The 11,540-nt window shown below is 43.8% G+C and overlaps 1 protein-coding gene across 9 annotated transcripts in view; it reads left to right on the forward strand.

Annotated features, from left to right (window-relative positions):
- The window catches only part of VPS8 (VPS8 subunit of CORVET complex), a 353,273-nt gene extending 342,295 nt beyond the window's left edge, over nucleotides 1-10,978 (forward strand). For all 9 annotated transcript variants that reach the window (XM_064366881.1, XM_064366879.1, XM_021674475.2 and 6 more), the window contains one exon: nucleotides 715-10,978. In XM_064366881.1, the coding sequence (XP_064222951.1) occupies nucleotides 715-864 (150 nt within the window). In that variant the 3' untranslated portion in view covers nucleotides 865-10,978. The remainder of the gene's footprint in view (nucleotides 1-714) is intronic.
- Nucleotides 10,979-11,540: the final 562 nt, after the last annotated feature.

Raw genomic sequence — 11,540 nt, forward strand, 5'->3', positions numbered from 1 at the left:
TTCGCAGAAAGGGAAGGCCCCCGCCGAGTGGCAGCGCGCTGGCTTCCCGGCAGGCCGCATCAGGGTTTCCTCCTACAGAATTGAGCCACTGACAAAGCGAGGGCACTGCTGGTGTCACTGGTGGGAATCCGGAAGCTGGGAGCAGGGAGGACTGGGAGGAGAAGGTAGAATCTGGGAGTTCGGCTCCGGAGCCCCTGAGTTTGAGTTGGCAGCTGGGTGTCTGTGTGAAGCCTTCCGGGTTACAGAAGAGCGGTCAGAGCCAGTGGTGAGAATTAGTCATTCACTCCAGGAGAGTGCACCAAGAGGCAGAGCCTGGCACCAGCAGAGCTGAGCGCGGAGCTCCTCGGCTCAGGGCGCGTCCGCAGGGAGAGAAGGGCGGCAGCAGGGAAGGAGCGCTCAGCAGGGCAGTCCTCGGGTGGGGGCTCTCCAGAGCCAGGCAGAGCAGTTCGTGTGCCCTTGGGAGCGAACCAGTCCAGCCTCATTATGGAACGAGGAAATGTAGGCCCTAAAAAATGAAGTGAACTTGCCCAGAGTCACACTGCTAGTTTGCGACGTACAGACCTGAGATCCGAACACGGAGTTTTCACTGCTCCTGCCAGACAGTGCTGCCTCTCATGTATCTGCAGCAGGAGCTAGGAGCCTCTGCACCTCTTTACAGACCCCCTTCCCTCTGCCCCCCACCAATCTTAGCTGATGTGTGTCCCTCCTTTGCAGCTGGCTCTCCTCACAGAACTCTCCCAGAATCGCAGCAGCGAGAGCTATAGGCCATTCAGTGGCCCCCAGGGTGGTCCTGTTTTCAACAGCATCTTCCAGAACGAGAACTTCCAGCTGCAGCTCATTCCCCCACCTGTGACTGAGGACTGATGACTCCGTGGAGCCTGGCCCAGGAGAACCAGAGACGATCCCGACGCAGCTGGGGAGAGGCCCCGCCTCTGGTGGGCTTGGCCTCCACCGCCTCCCACACTTCTGAGAAGAGGTTCCACATTGGGCTTCCACACCACCATTCCCAGTGTAGACTCCCTGCCTTCACACTTGTCGTGTGCCAGCTCACCTGACTGGTTGGTTTTGTTTCGCTTGTTAAGCAAAGGAATGTCAGTACCTCTGTCCAGCTTGTTAGGAAGTACATTTTGCCTACTGAGACCTTTCTCCTTTTCCCCTGAAGCCTGGAAAGTGGGTGGAACTCACACTAATGGCATTCCAGAGTCTGCCGTACGCGGCCTCCCCCAGCTGGCGGGCGATACAGAGGAACTTCACCTTCTGCGGAGAACAGTGGTTGGCCAGGCTGCAACATAGCAGAAATAGGCCTTGGGGAGGGCAGAGACACTGAGGGGCCAGGGCCGTCTCCCTTTTAATGTGTTCACATGAAGACTTATTTGAGTGTAAGCCTTGCTCTTTCTAACAGTAAATGCCTCTGTGTTTAAGTTCCACAGGTCTCCTGGCTGGCTCTCAGTCTGGAGGACATTTAGAGCCCTGTTCACAATTTTATTAGCCCAAAGTCAGGAACCTGACTGTGACCACCTTCCTTAATTCAGATAAGCAGCTCCATCCTCCGCTGCCTTCAGCCACCCAGATGCTCCTGTGACTGGGGCAAGGCTGCCAAAGAGAATACTACTCGTTCCGTTTTTGGCCATGGGACTTGGTTTATCGTTGAACCAACGCCCACAGGAGGTCACCACACGCAGAGACCTAGGTTTCTACACACTCAGATGGTCTTTTCCTCAGTGCACTGGAATGATCAGGCTCTCATGGCCTGGTACTAACCAAACCCACAGGAAATTGATACATAAACTAGATAGACATTTTTTTTTTTTTTGAGACAGAGTTTTGCTCTTGCTGCTCAGGCTGGAGTGCAGTGGCACGGTCTCGGCTCACCGCAGCCTTCACCTCCCAGGTTCAAGTGCTTCTCCTGCCTCAGCCTCCCAAGTAGCTGGGATTACAGGCACCCATCACCACACCCAGCTGATTTTTGTATTTTTAGTAGAGATGAGGTTTCACCATGTTAGCCAAGCTGGTCTCGAACTCCTGATCTCAGGTGGTCCGACCGCCTCAGCCTCCCAAAGTTGGAATTACAGGCGTGAGCCACCGGGCCCACCCGATACAAATTTTTAACCCTTAAATAGAAAATAGATCCTGCTTGTGCCATGTACTACCTGTAATCAGCAAATCAGTCAACCTTGCTAAGCTTCTGTTTCTTTATAAATAGAACTGTTGTGAAGATGAAATAATACATGTAAACTTTCGCTATGTGCCATGGAGGCACATGGCAAATACCCCAGAAATGCTAGCTGAGCTTTTTTATTTCACTTCTCCTAAGACCTGGGCATTGCTTCCTAATGAAGGTATCAGGAGATAAAATTGAGGGACGTGGTTGAACATTTACTCATCACCATTCAGATGCCTGCTGCGGCTGTGTGACATAGTCTCAACCCCAGTTTACAGATGAGAAAGCTGAGGCTCAGAGGTGACAATTTCACCCGGGTAACATACCGAAGAGGTAGCAGAGCACGGAGAGTTCAGACGTGATTCCAGAGTCAGTGATGCTACTGCCTGAAGTTATGTATCAAAACATTCCTCAATGAGCCTAAAATTAATGCCAAAGCAACTTGATATTCTCAAAGCAAAACTCAGTGATTCCCCTTCTTCTTTTACAGTATAAAGAACCAAGGCAAAAGGAATATTCAATATAAAAATGTAAATTGTGGGCCAGGCGTGGTAGCTCATGCCTGTAATGCCAGCACTTTGGGAGGCCAAGGTGGGTGGATCACGAAGTCAGGAGTTCAAGACCAGCCTGGCCAACATGGTAAAACCTTGTCTCTACTAAAAATGCAGAATTAGCCAAGCATGGTGGTAGGTGCCTGTAATCCCAGCTACTCGGGAGGCTTAGGCAGAGAATTGCTTGAAACTAGAGCAGTGAGACAAGATCACGCCATTGCACTCCAGGCTGGAGGAAAGAGCAAAACTCCATCTCCAAAAAAAAAAAAAGTAAATTGTAACATGAAAAACATGAAATGTGTTTGGGAGGGGTGAGGTAAAAGCAGAACTTTATGCAATCAAAGTTGTAATAAGCTTAAAAGAACCTGTTATAACTAAGATGTTTTTGTAAGCTTCATGGTAACCACAAAGCAAGAAATTATAGTAGACAGATAAAAGATGATAAAAAGGAATAAAAGCATACCGCTGGAGAAAAATCATCTAATCAATCAGAAAGCAAGAGAGGAAGAAAGGAAAAAGGGTCTACAAAACAATGAACAAAATTGCAGTGATAAGTCCTTACCTATCAAGAGTTACCTTGAATGTGAACAGATTAGATATGCCAATCAAAAGGCAGAGTGGCCGATTGGATTAAAAATAAGATCCAACTATATGCTGCCTAAAAGAAACTCGCTTCACTGTTAAGGACACATGTAACTTGAAAATGAAAGATGGAAAAAGATATTCTGTGCAAAGGAAGCCATAAGAGAGCAGGAGTAGCTATGCTTAGATAAAATAGACTTTAAGTCAAAAACTGTCAAATGAGACAAAGTTATATAATAATACATATAATAAATATATTAATATTCATCAAGAACATACAACAGTTGCAAATATATATGCACCTGAGAGCACCTAAATCTATAAAGCAAATTATAAATCTGAAGAGAGAAACTGAAATACAATAATAATAGAGGACTTCAACAATGGACATATCATCCAGACAGAGAATTAATGCAGAAACACTGGACTTGAATTACACATTAGACCAAGCAGACCTAACAGACATACATAGAACATTCCATTCAACAGCATGAAAATACACATTTTTCTCAAGTGCACATTGAACATTCTCCAGGATAGACCATATTTAAGAAATTTAAGATTGAAAATCATAACAGGTATTTTTTCTGACCATAATGGTATGAAACTAGAAATCAGTAATAGGAATTTTAAGAAATTCACAAATCTGTGGAAATTGAACATGTTCCTAAACAACCAATGGAGACAAAGAAGAAAGTAATCGGAAAATTTAAAAATATCTGGAGACAAGTGAAAATGGAAATAACATCCCACAAAAATACCATTTATGGTATGTGGCAAAAGCAGCTAAAGAGGAAAATTTATAGCTATAAAGTCCTACATGAAGAAAGAAGAAAATCTCCAAATAACCTATTGGCATAACAATCTAAGGAACTATAAAAAGAACAAACCAAGCCTAGAGTTGGTAAAGGAAGAAAATAATAAAGATCAGAGCAGAAATAAATGAAATGGAGACTAGGACTAGAAAAATAATTTTTAAAAATCAGTGAAATTAAGAGGTTTTTGTTCGAGACAGCCTATTGCTTTGTCTCGCAGACTGGAGGGCGTGGCACGATCGCTGCTCACTGCAGCCTCGCCCTCCTGGGTTCAAGCAAGCCTCCTACCTCAGCCTCCCAAGTAGCTAGAACTACAGGGGCATGCCCCTATGTCCAGCTTGCTTTTTTTTTTTTTTTTTTTTGGTAGAGGCTTGGTTTCACTATGTTGCCCAGCCTGGTCTCAAAAAACTCCTGGCTCAAGCCATCCTCCCACCTTGGCCTCCCAAAATGTTGGGATTACAGATATGAACCACTGTGCCTGGCCAAGAGTTGGTTTTTTTGAAGGATAAACAAAACCAATAAACCTTTAGCTAGAGTAAGAAAAAAAGAAAAAATCAGAAATGAAAGATGAGACATTATTATTGATACTACAGAAGTAAGAAGAATCATAATACTGCAGGCAAGCATACATGAACAAATTGGATAGCCTAGAAGAAATAGATAAATTTCAAGACACATATACTACCTACCAAGACTAAATCTTGAAGAAATAGAAAACCCAAACAGAACAATAACGAATAATTAGATTGAATCAGTAATTTAAAAGTCTCTCAGCAAAGGAAAGTCCAGGACCAAATATCTTCTCCACTGAGTTCTACCAACCATTTGTAAAATAATTAGTACCAATTATTTTAAAGCTATTCCAAATAATTGAAGTGGAGGGAACTCTTCCTAACTCATTTTACAAAGCCATCCTAACCCAGATACTAAAACCAGCAAAGACACAACAACAACAAAAAAGAAAATTAAAGGCCGGGCACAGTGGCTCACGCCTGTAATCCCAGCACTTTGGGAGGCCGAGGCGGGTGGATCACCTGAGGTTGGGAGTTTGAGACCAGCCGACCAACATGGAGAAACCCCGTCTCTACTAAAAATACAAAAATTAGCCGGGCATGGTGGCGCATGCCTGTAATCCAATCCCAGCTACTTGGGAAGCTGAGGCAGGAGAATTGCTTGAACCCAGGAAGCAGAGGTGGTGGTGAGCCAAGATTGCACCATTGGACTCCAGCCTGGGCAACAAGAGCAAAACTCCATCTCAAAAAAAAAAAAAGAAAATTATAGGTCAGCATCCCTCATGAACATAGCTGCAAAAATCCTCAAGAAAATACTAGTTAACTAGGTTGGATGCAGTGGCTCATGCCTATAATCCCAGCACTTTTGGAGGCCAAGGCAGGTGGATCACCTGAAGTCAGAAGTTCAAGACCAGCCTGGCCAACATGGTGAAACCCTGTCTCTACTAAAAATACAAAAATCAGCCTGGCATGGTAGCCCATGCCTGTAGTCCCAGCTACTTGGGAGGCTGAAGCAGGAGAATCACTTGAACCCAGAAAGTGGAGGTTGCAGTGAGCCAAGATTGCACCACTGCACTCCAGCCTGGGTGACAGAGTGAGACTCTGTCTCACACACACACACACAACAACAACAACAACAACAACAAAAACCACTAAATCCAATAATACATCAAAAATGTAATACCCATGATCAAGTGGGATGTTACCACAGGAATACAAGGATGGTTCAACATATGCAGATCAACAAACATGCTACATGACATAAATAGCATGAAGGACAAAAACTATATGATCATCTCTATACATGCAGAAAAATCATTTGGTAAAATTCAGTATCCCTTTATGATATTGAAAAAAAAACCTCGTAAGGTATAGAAAGAAAGTACCTCAATGCAATTAAGACCATATATGACAAAGCCACAGCTAACATACTAAATAAGGAAAGACTGAAAGGTTTTCCTCTAACAAATGAAGCAAGACAGGGATGCCTCCTCTTACTACTTTTATTCAACATAGTATGGAAGTCCTATCCAGAGCAGTCAGACAAGAGAAAGGAGGAAATCAAATAGTCACTGTTTGTAGACAACACAATCTTATACATGGAAAAACCTAAAGACTCTATGAAAAGACTCATAAAACTGATAATTCAGTAAAGTTGCAGGATACAAAATCAACATGCAAAAATCATTAGTGTTTTTGTACACCAACAACTAGCTGAAAAAGAATGCAATCCATTTGCAACAGCTATAAAAAATAAAAACAATTTAGGAATACATTTAACCAAGGAGGTGAAAGGTCTCTACAAGGAAAACTAGAAAACACTGATTAAAGAAATCAGAGGTCAGATGGTGGCTCATGAGGCTGAGGTAGGAGCATCACTTGAGCTCACAAGTTTAAGACCAGCCTGGGCAAATGGTGAAACCTCATCTCTACCAAATAAACAAAAATTAGCCAGGCCCGGTGGCACATGCCTGTTGTCCCAGCTAAAAGTGAGGCAGAGGTAGGAGGATGGCATAAGCCCAGGAGGTGGAGGTTGCAGTGAGCTGATATGACAGCACTGCACTCCAGCCTGGGTGATAGAGCCAGACCTTGTCTCAAGAAAAAAAAGAAGAAGAAGTTGGAAAAGACACAAACAGGCATCCCATGATCATGAATTGGAAGAATTAATATTTCTAAAATGACCATATTACCCAAACAAGTACAGACTCAATGCAGGCCCTATCGGAATGCCAATGTCATTCTTAACAGAAATAGAAAAGACCCTGAATAGCCAAAGCAATTCTGAGCAAAAACAACAAAGTTGGTGGCTTACACTACCAGACTTCAGAATATACTACAAAGCTATAGTAACCAAAACAGCATGGCACTGGCATAAGAATACACATAGAATAGAGAACCTAGAAATCAATCCATGTATATGCAGCCAACTGATTTTTGACAAAGACACCAGGTACACTTACTGGGAAAAGGACACCCTCTTCAGTAAGTGATGCTGGGAAAACTGGATAGTCATATGTAGAAGAAAGAAACTAGACCCCACCTCTCACTCTATATGAAAACCAACTCAAAATGGATCAAAGACCTAAATATAAGACCCAAAACTATAAAACTACTAGAAGAAAACAGGAAAAACACTTCAGGACATAGATCTGAGAATAGATTTTATGACTTAAGTCCTCAAAATCACAGGCAGCAAAAGCAAAAATAAATTGGATTATTTCAAACTAAAAAGCTTCCACACAGCAAAGGAAATAATCAACAGAGTGAAAAGACAGCCTACAGAATGGAAGAACATATTTGTCAACTGTTCATCCAACAGGAGATTAATATCTATATCCAGAATATATAGGCCAGGTGTGGTGGCTTATGCCTGTTATCCCAGCACTTTGGGAGGCTGAGGTGGGTGGGTCACTTGAGTCCAGGATTTTGAGACCAATATGGTGAAACCCTGTCTCTACAAAAAAATACAAAAAGTTAGCCAGGCATCGTGGTGTGTGCCTACAGTTCCACCTACTCAGAAGGCTGAGGTGGGCAGATCACCTGAGCCTGGGAGGTTGAGGCTGCAGTGGCCATGATCATGCCACTGCACTCCAGCCTGGCACAGTGAGGCCCTGCCTCCAAGAAAAAAAAAAAAAGAAAAATACAAATATACAAGGAACTCAAACATGTCAGCAGAAAAAAACATTTGTAATGAGCAGATAATATGAACAGGTATTTCTCAAAAGAAGACATATAGCCAAAGACAGATGATGAAATGCTCAATATCACTCATCATCAGGGAAATGCAAATCAAAATCACAATGTGGTATCATCTCACTCCAGGATGGCTATGATGAAAAAATGCAAAAAATATCAAATGCTGGCAAGGAAAGATGTGGAGATAAGGGAATTCGTATACACTGTTGGTGGGAATGTAAACTAGCACAGCCACTCTGGAGAACAGTATAGAGGTTCCTCAAAAAAGTATGAATAGAACTGTCATATAATCCCGCAGTCCCACATCGTGGCATTTATCCAAAGGAAAGGAAATCAGTATATTAAAGAGACATCTGCACCCCAGTGTTTATTGCAGTACTATTTGCAATAGCCGAGATATGAAATCAACTTAGGTGTCCAACAGCAGATCAATGGATAAAGAAAATGTTGTATATATGCACAATGGAATATTAGCCATGAAAAAGAATGAAATCCTGTGATTTACAGTGACACAGATGGAGCTGGAAGACATTATGTTAAGTGAAATAAGCCAGGAACAGAATGTTTATCACCACATGTTCTCACTCATATGTGGAAGCTAAAAAAGTTGATCTCATAGAAGTAAAAAGTAGAACAGAAGATACCAGAGGCTGGGAAGGGTACAGGGAAGAGGGGAATAGGGAGAGATGTTTTAAAGAATATAAAATAAATAACAGGAGGAATAAGTTCTAGTGTTCGGCACCACTGTAGGATGACTATAGTTACTAATATAGTCTCAAATATCTACAAGAAGGATATTGGATGTTCCCAAAACAAAGAAATGATAAATGTTTGAGATGATGGTTATGCTAATTACCCTGATCTGATCATTGCACATTATATGTATTGAAACATTGCTATATACCTGATACGGTTTAGCTGTTTTCCCACCCAAATCTCATGTTGAGTTGTAATCTCCAGTGTTAGCAAGAAATTTCTAAACACTGGTGGGAGGTGACTGGATCATGGGGGCGGATTCCCCCCTTGCTATCGTGCTAGTTCTCATGAGATCTTGTTGTTTAAAAGTGTGTAGTACTTCCCTGTTCACACTCTCTCCTGCCGTGTGAAGAAGTTACTTGCTACCCCTTTGCCCTTCTGCCAGGATCATGTTTCCTGAGGCTTCCCAGCCATGCTTCCTGTAAAACCTGCAGAACTGTGAGTCAATTAAACCTTTTTTATTTTATAAAGTACCCAGTCTCAGGTTAATCTTTATAACAGTGTGAGAACAGACTAATACAGAAAATTGGTACAAGAGAAGGGGGATATTCCTACAAAGATCCCTGAAAATGTGGAAGCAGCTTTGGAACTGGGTAACAGGCAGAGGTTGGAACAGTTTGGAGGGCTAGAAGAAGACAGGAAGATGAGGGAAAGTTTGGAACTTCCTAGAGACTTGGTGAATGGTTTTGACCAAAATGCTGATAGTGATATGGACAATGAAATCCAGGTTGAGGTGGTCTCAGATGGATATGAGGAACTTACTGTGAACTGGAGCAAAGGTCACTTCAAAGGTTACTTGCTGTGCTTTAGCAAAGGGACTGGCAGCATTGTATTCCTGACCTAGGGATCTGTGGAACTCTGAACTTGAGAGAGATGATTTAAGGTATCTGGCAGAAGAAATTTCTAAACATCATAGTGTTCAAGATATGGCCTGGATGCCTTTAAATACCTAGCTTATTTGCATAAGCAAAGAGAACTTATATTTAAAAGGGAAGCAGAGCATAAAAGTTTGGAAAATTTGCAGCCTGACCATGTAGTAGAAAATAAAAACCCATTTTCTGGAGAGAAAGTCAAGCCAGCCACAGAAATTTGCATATGTAAAAAGGAACTGAATATTAATAGCCAAGACAGTAGGGACAATGTCTCCAGGGCATTTCAGAGACCTTTGCAGCAGCCCCTCCTGTCACAGGCCTGGAGGACTAGGAGGGGAAAATGGTTTCCTGGATCAGGCCCAGGGCCCCCCTGCTCTGTGCAGCCTCAGGACATGGTGCCCTGCATCCAAGCTGCTCCAGCTGTGGCTAAAAGGCGGCAAGGTACAGCTTGGACTGTTGCTTCAGAGGGTGCAAGCCCCAAGCCTTGGCATCTTCTGTGTGGTGTTGGGCCTGCAGGTATGCAGAAGGCAAGAGTTGAGACTTAGGAACCTCCACCTAGATTTCAGAGGATGTATGGAAACACCTGGATGTCCAGACAGAAGTCTATTGCAAGGGTGAGGCCCTCATGGAGAACCTCTACTAGGGCAGTATAGAGGAGAAATATGGGGTTGGTGCCCCCATGCAGTCCCCACTGGGGTACTGCCTAGTGGAGCTGTCAGAAGAAGGCCACCATCCTCCAGACCCCAGAATGGTAGCTCCACCAACAGCTCACGCCATCTGGAAAAGCCACAGGTTCTCAATACCAGCCCACAAAAGCAGCCACAGGGGTGGAGCTGCCCAAGGCCATGGGAGCCCACTCCTTGTATCAGTGTGCCCTGGATGTGAGACATGGAGTCAAAGGAGATGTTTTGGAGCTTTAAGATGTAATGACTTCCCTGCTGGGTTTTGGACTTTCGTGGGGCCTATAGCTCCTTTGTTTGGGCCAATTTCTCCCTTTTGGAATGGGAGCATTTACCTAACGTCTGCACTCCTGTTGTATCTTGGAAGTAACTAACTTGTTTTTTATTTTAAAAGATCACAGGTGCAAGGGACTTGCTTTGTCTCAAATAAGACTTTGGACTTGGACTTTTGAGTTAATGCTGGAATGAGTTAAGACTTTGGGAGACTGTTGGGAGGGCGTGATTGATTTCAAAATGTGAGAAGGACGTGAGATTCGGGAGGGGCCGGGGCTGAGTGGTATGCTTTGGATCTGTGTCCCCACTCAAATCTCGTGTTGAATTATAATCCCCAGTGTTGGAGGTGGGACCTGGCAGGAGGTAACTGGATCCTGGGGCAGAGTTTCCTCTTGCTGCTTGTGAGATTGGGTTCTCACAAGATCTGTTTAAGTGTGCAGCACTTCCCCCTTTGCGCTCTCTCTTCTGCCACCATGTGAAGAAGCTGCCCACTTCCCATTAGCCCTTCCGCCATGATTGTAAGTTTCTTGAGGCCTCCCAGCCTGTGGAACTGTGAGCCGATTAAACTTCTTCATAGATTACCCAGTCTCAGGTAGTTCTTTATAGCAGTGTGAGAACGGACTAATGCAGTACCCCATCAATATGTATAATTATATGTCAATTGAAAGTGCTTTAAAAAAATTACAGCTTCCATATGGGTTGTGCATCTGCTGTCTCTCTCTCTCTCTCTCTCTCTCTGTCTCTCTCTCTCTGTCTCTCTCTCTCTCTCTCTCTCTCCCCCTCTCTCCCCCTCTCCCTCTCCCTTTCTCTCTCTCTTTCTCTCTCTCTCTCTCTTCTCTCTCTCTCTCTCTGCCTCCCCCACCTCCCTGTTCCCTTCCCTCCCCCTCTCTCGTTCCCTCCATCCCCTTCTTAACTCACTCAGGAGGAAGCCAGTTGCCGTTTTGTGAGCAGCCCAGTGTACAGGCCCATAAGGGAAAAATGGAAGCTTCTTGCCAACAACCACAAGTAAGCTTGGAAGCAGATGCTGCAGTCCCAGTCAGACATCCAAGTGACTGGTGCCCCAGTTAACAGCTTGACTGGAATCTCACGAGAGACATTCTGAGCCAGAATCACTCAGCTAAGATCTTCCCAAATTCCTGAATT

This window comes from Aotus nancymaae, unplaced genomic scaffold (assembly GCF_030222135.1).
Source record: "Aotus nancymaae isolate 86718 unplaced genomic scaffold, 86718_ANA_hifiasm-v0.15.2.pri h1tg000067l, whole genome shotgun sequence".
NCBI lineage: Eukaryota > Metazoa > Chordata > Mammalia > Primates > Aotidae > Aotus > Aotus nancymaae.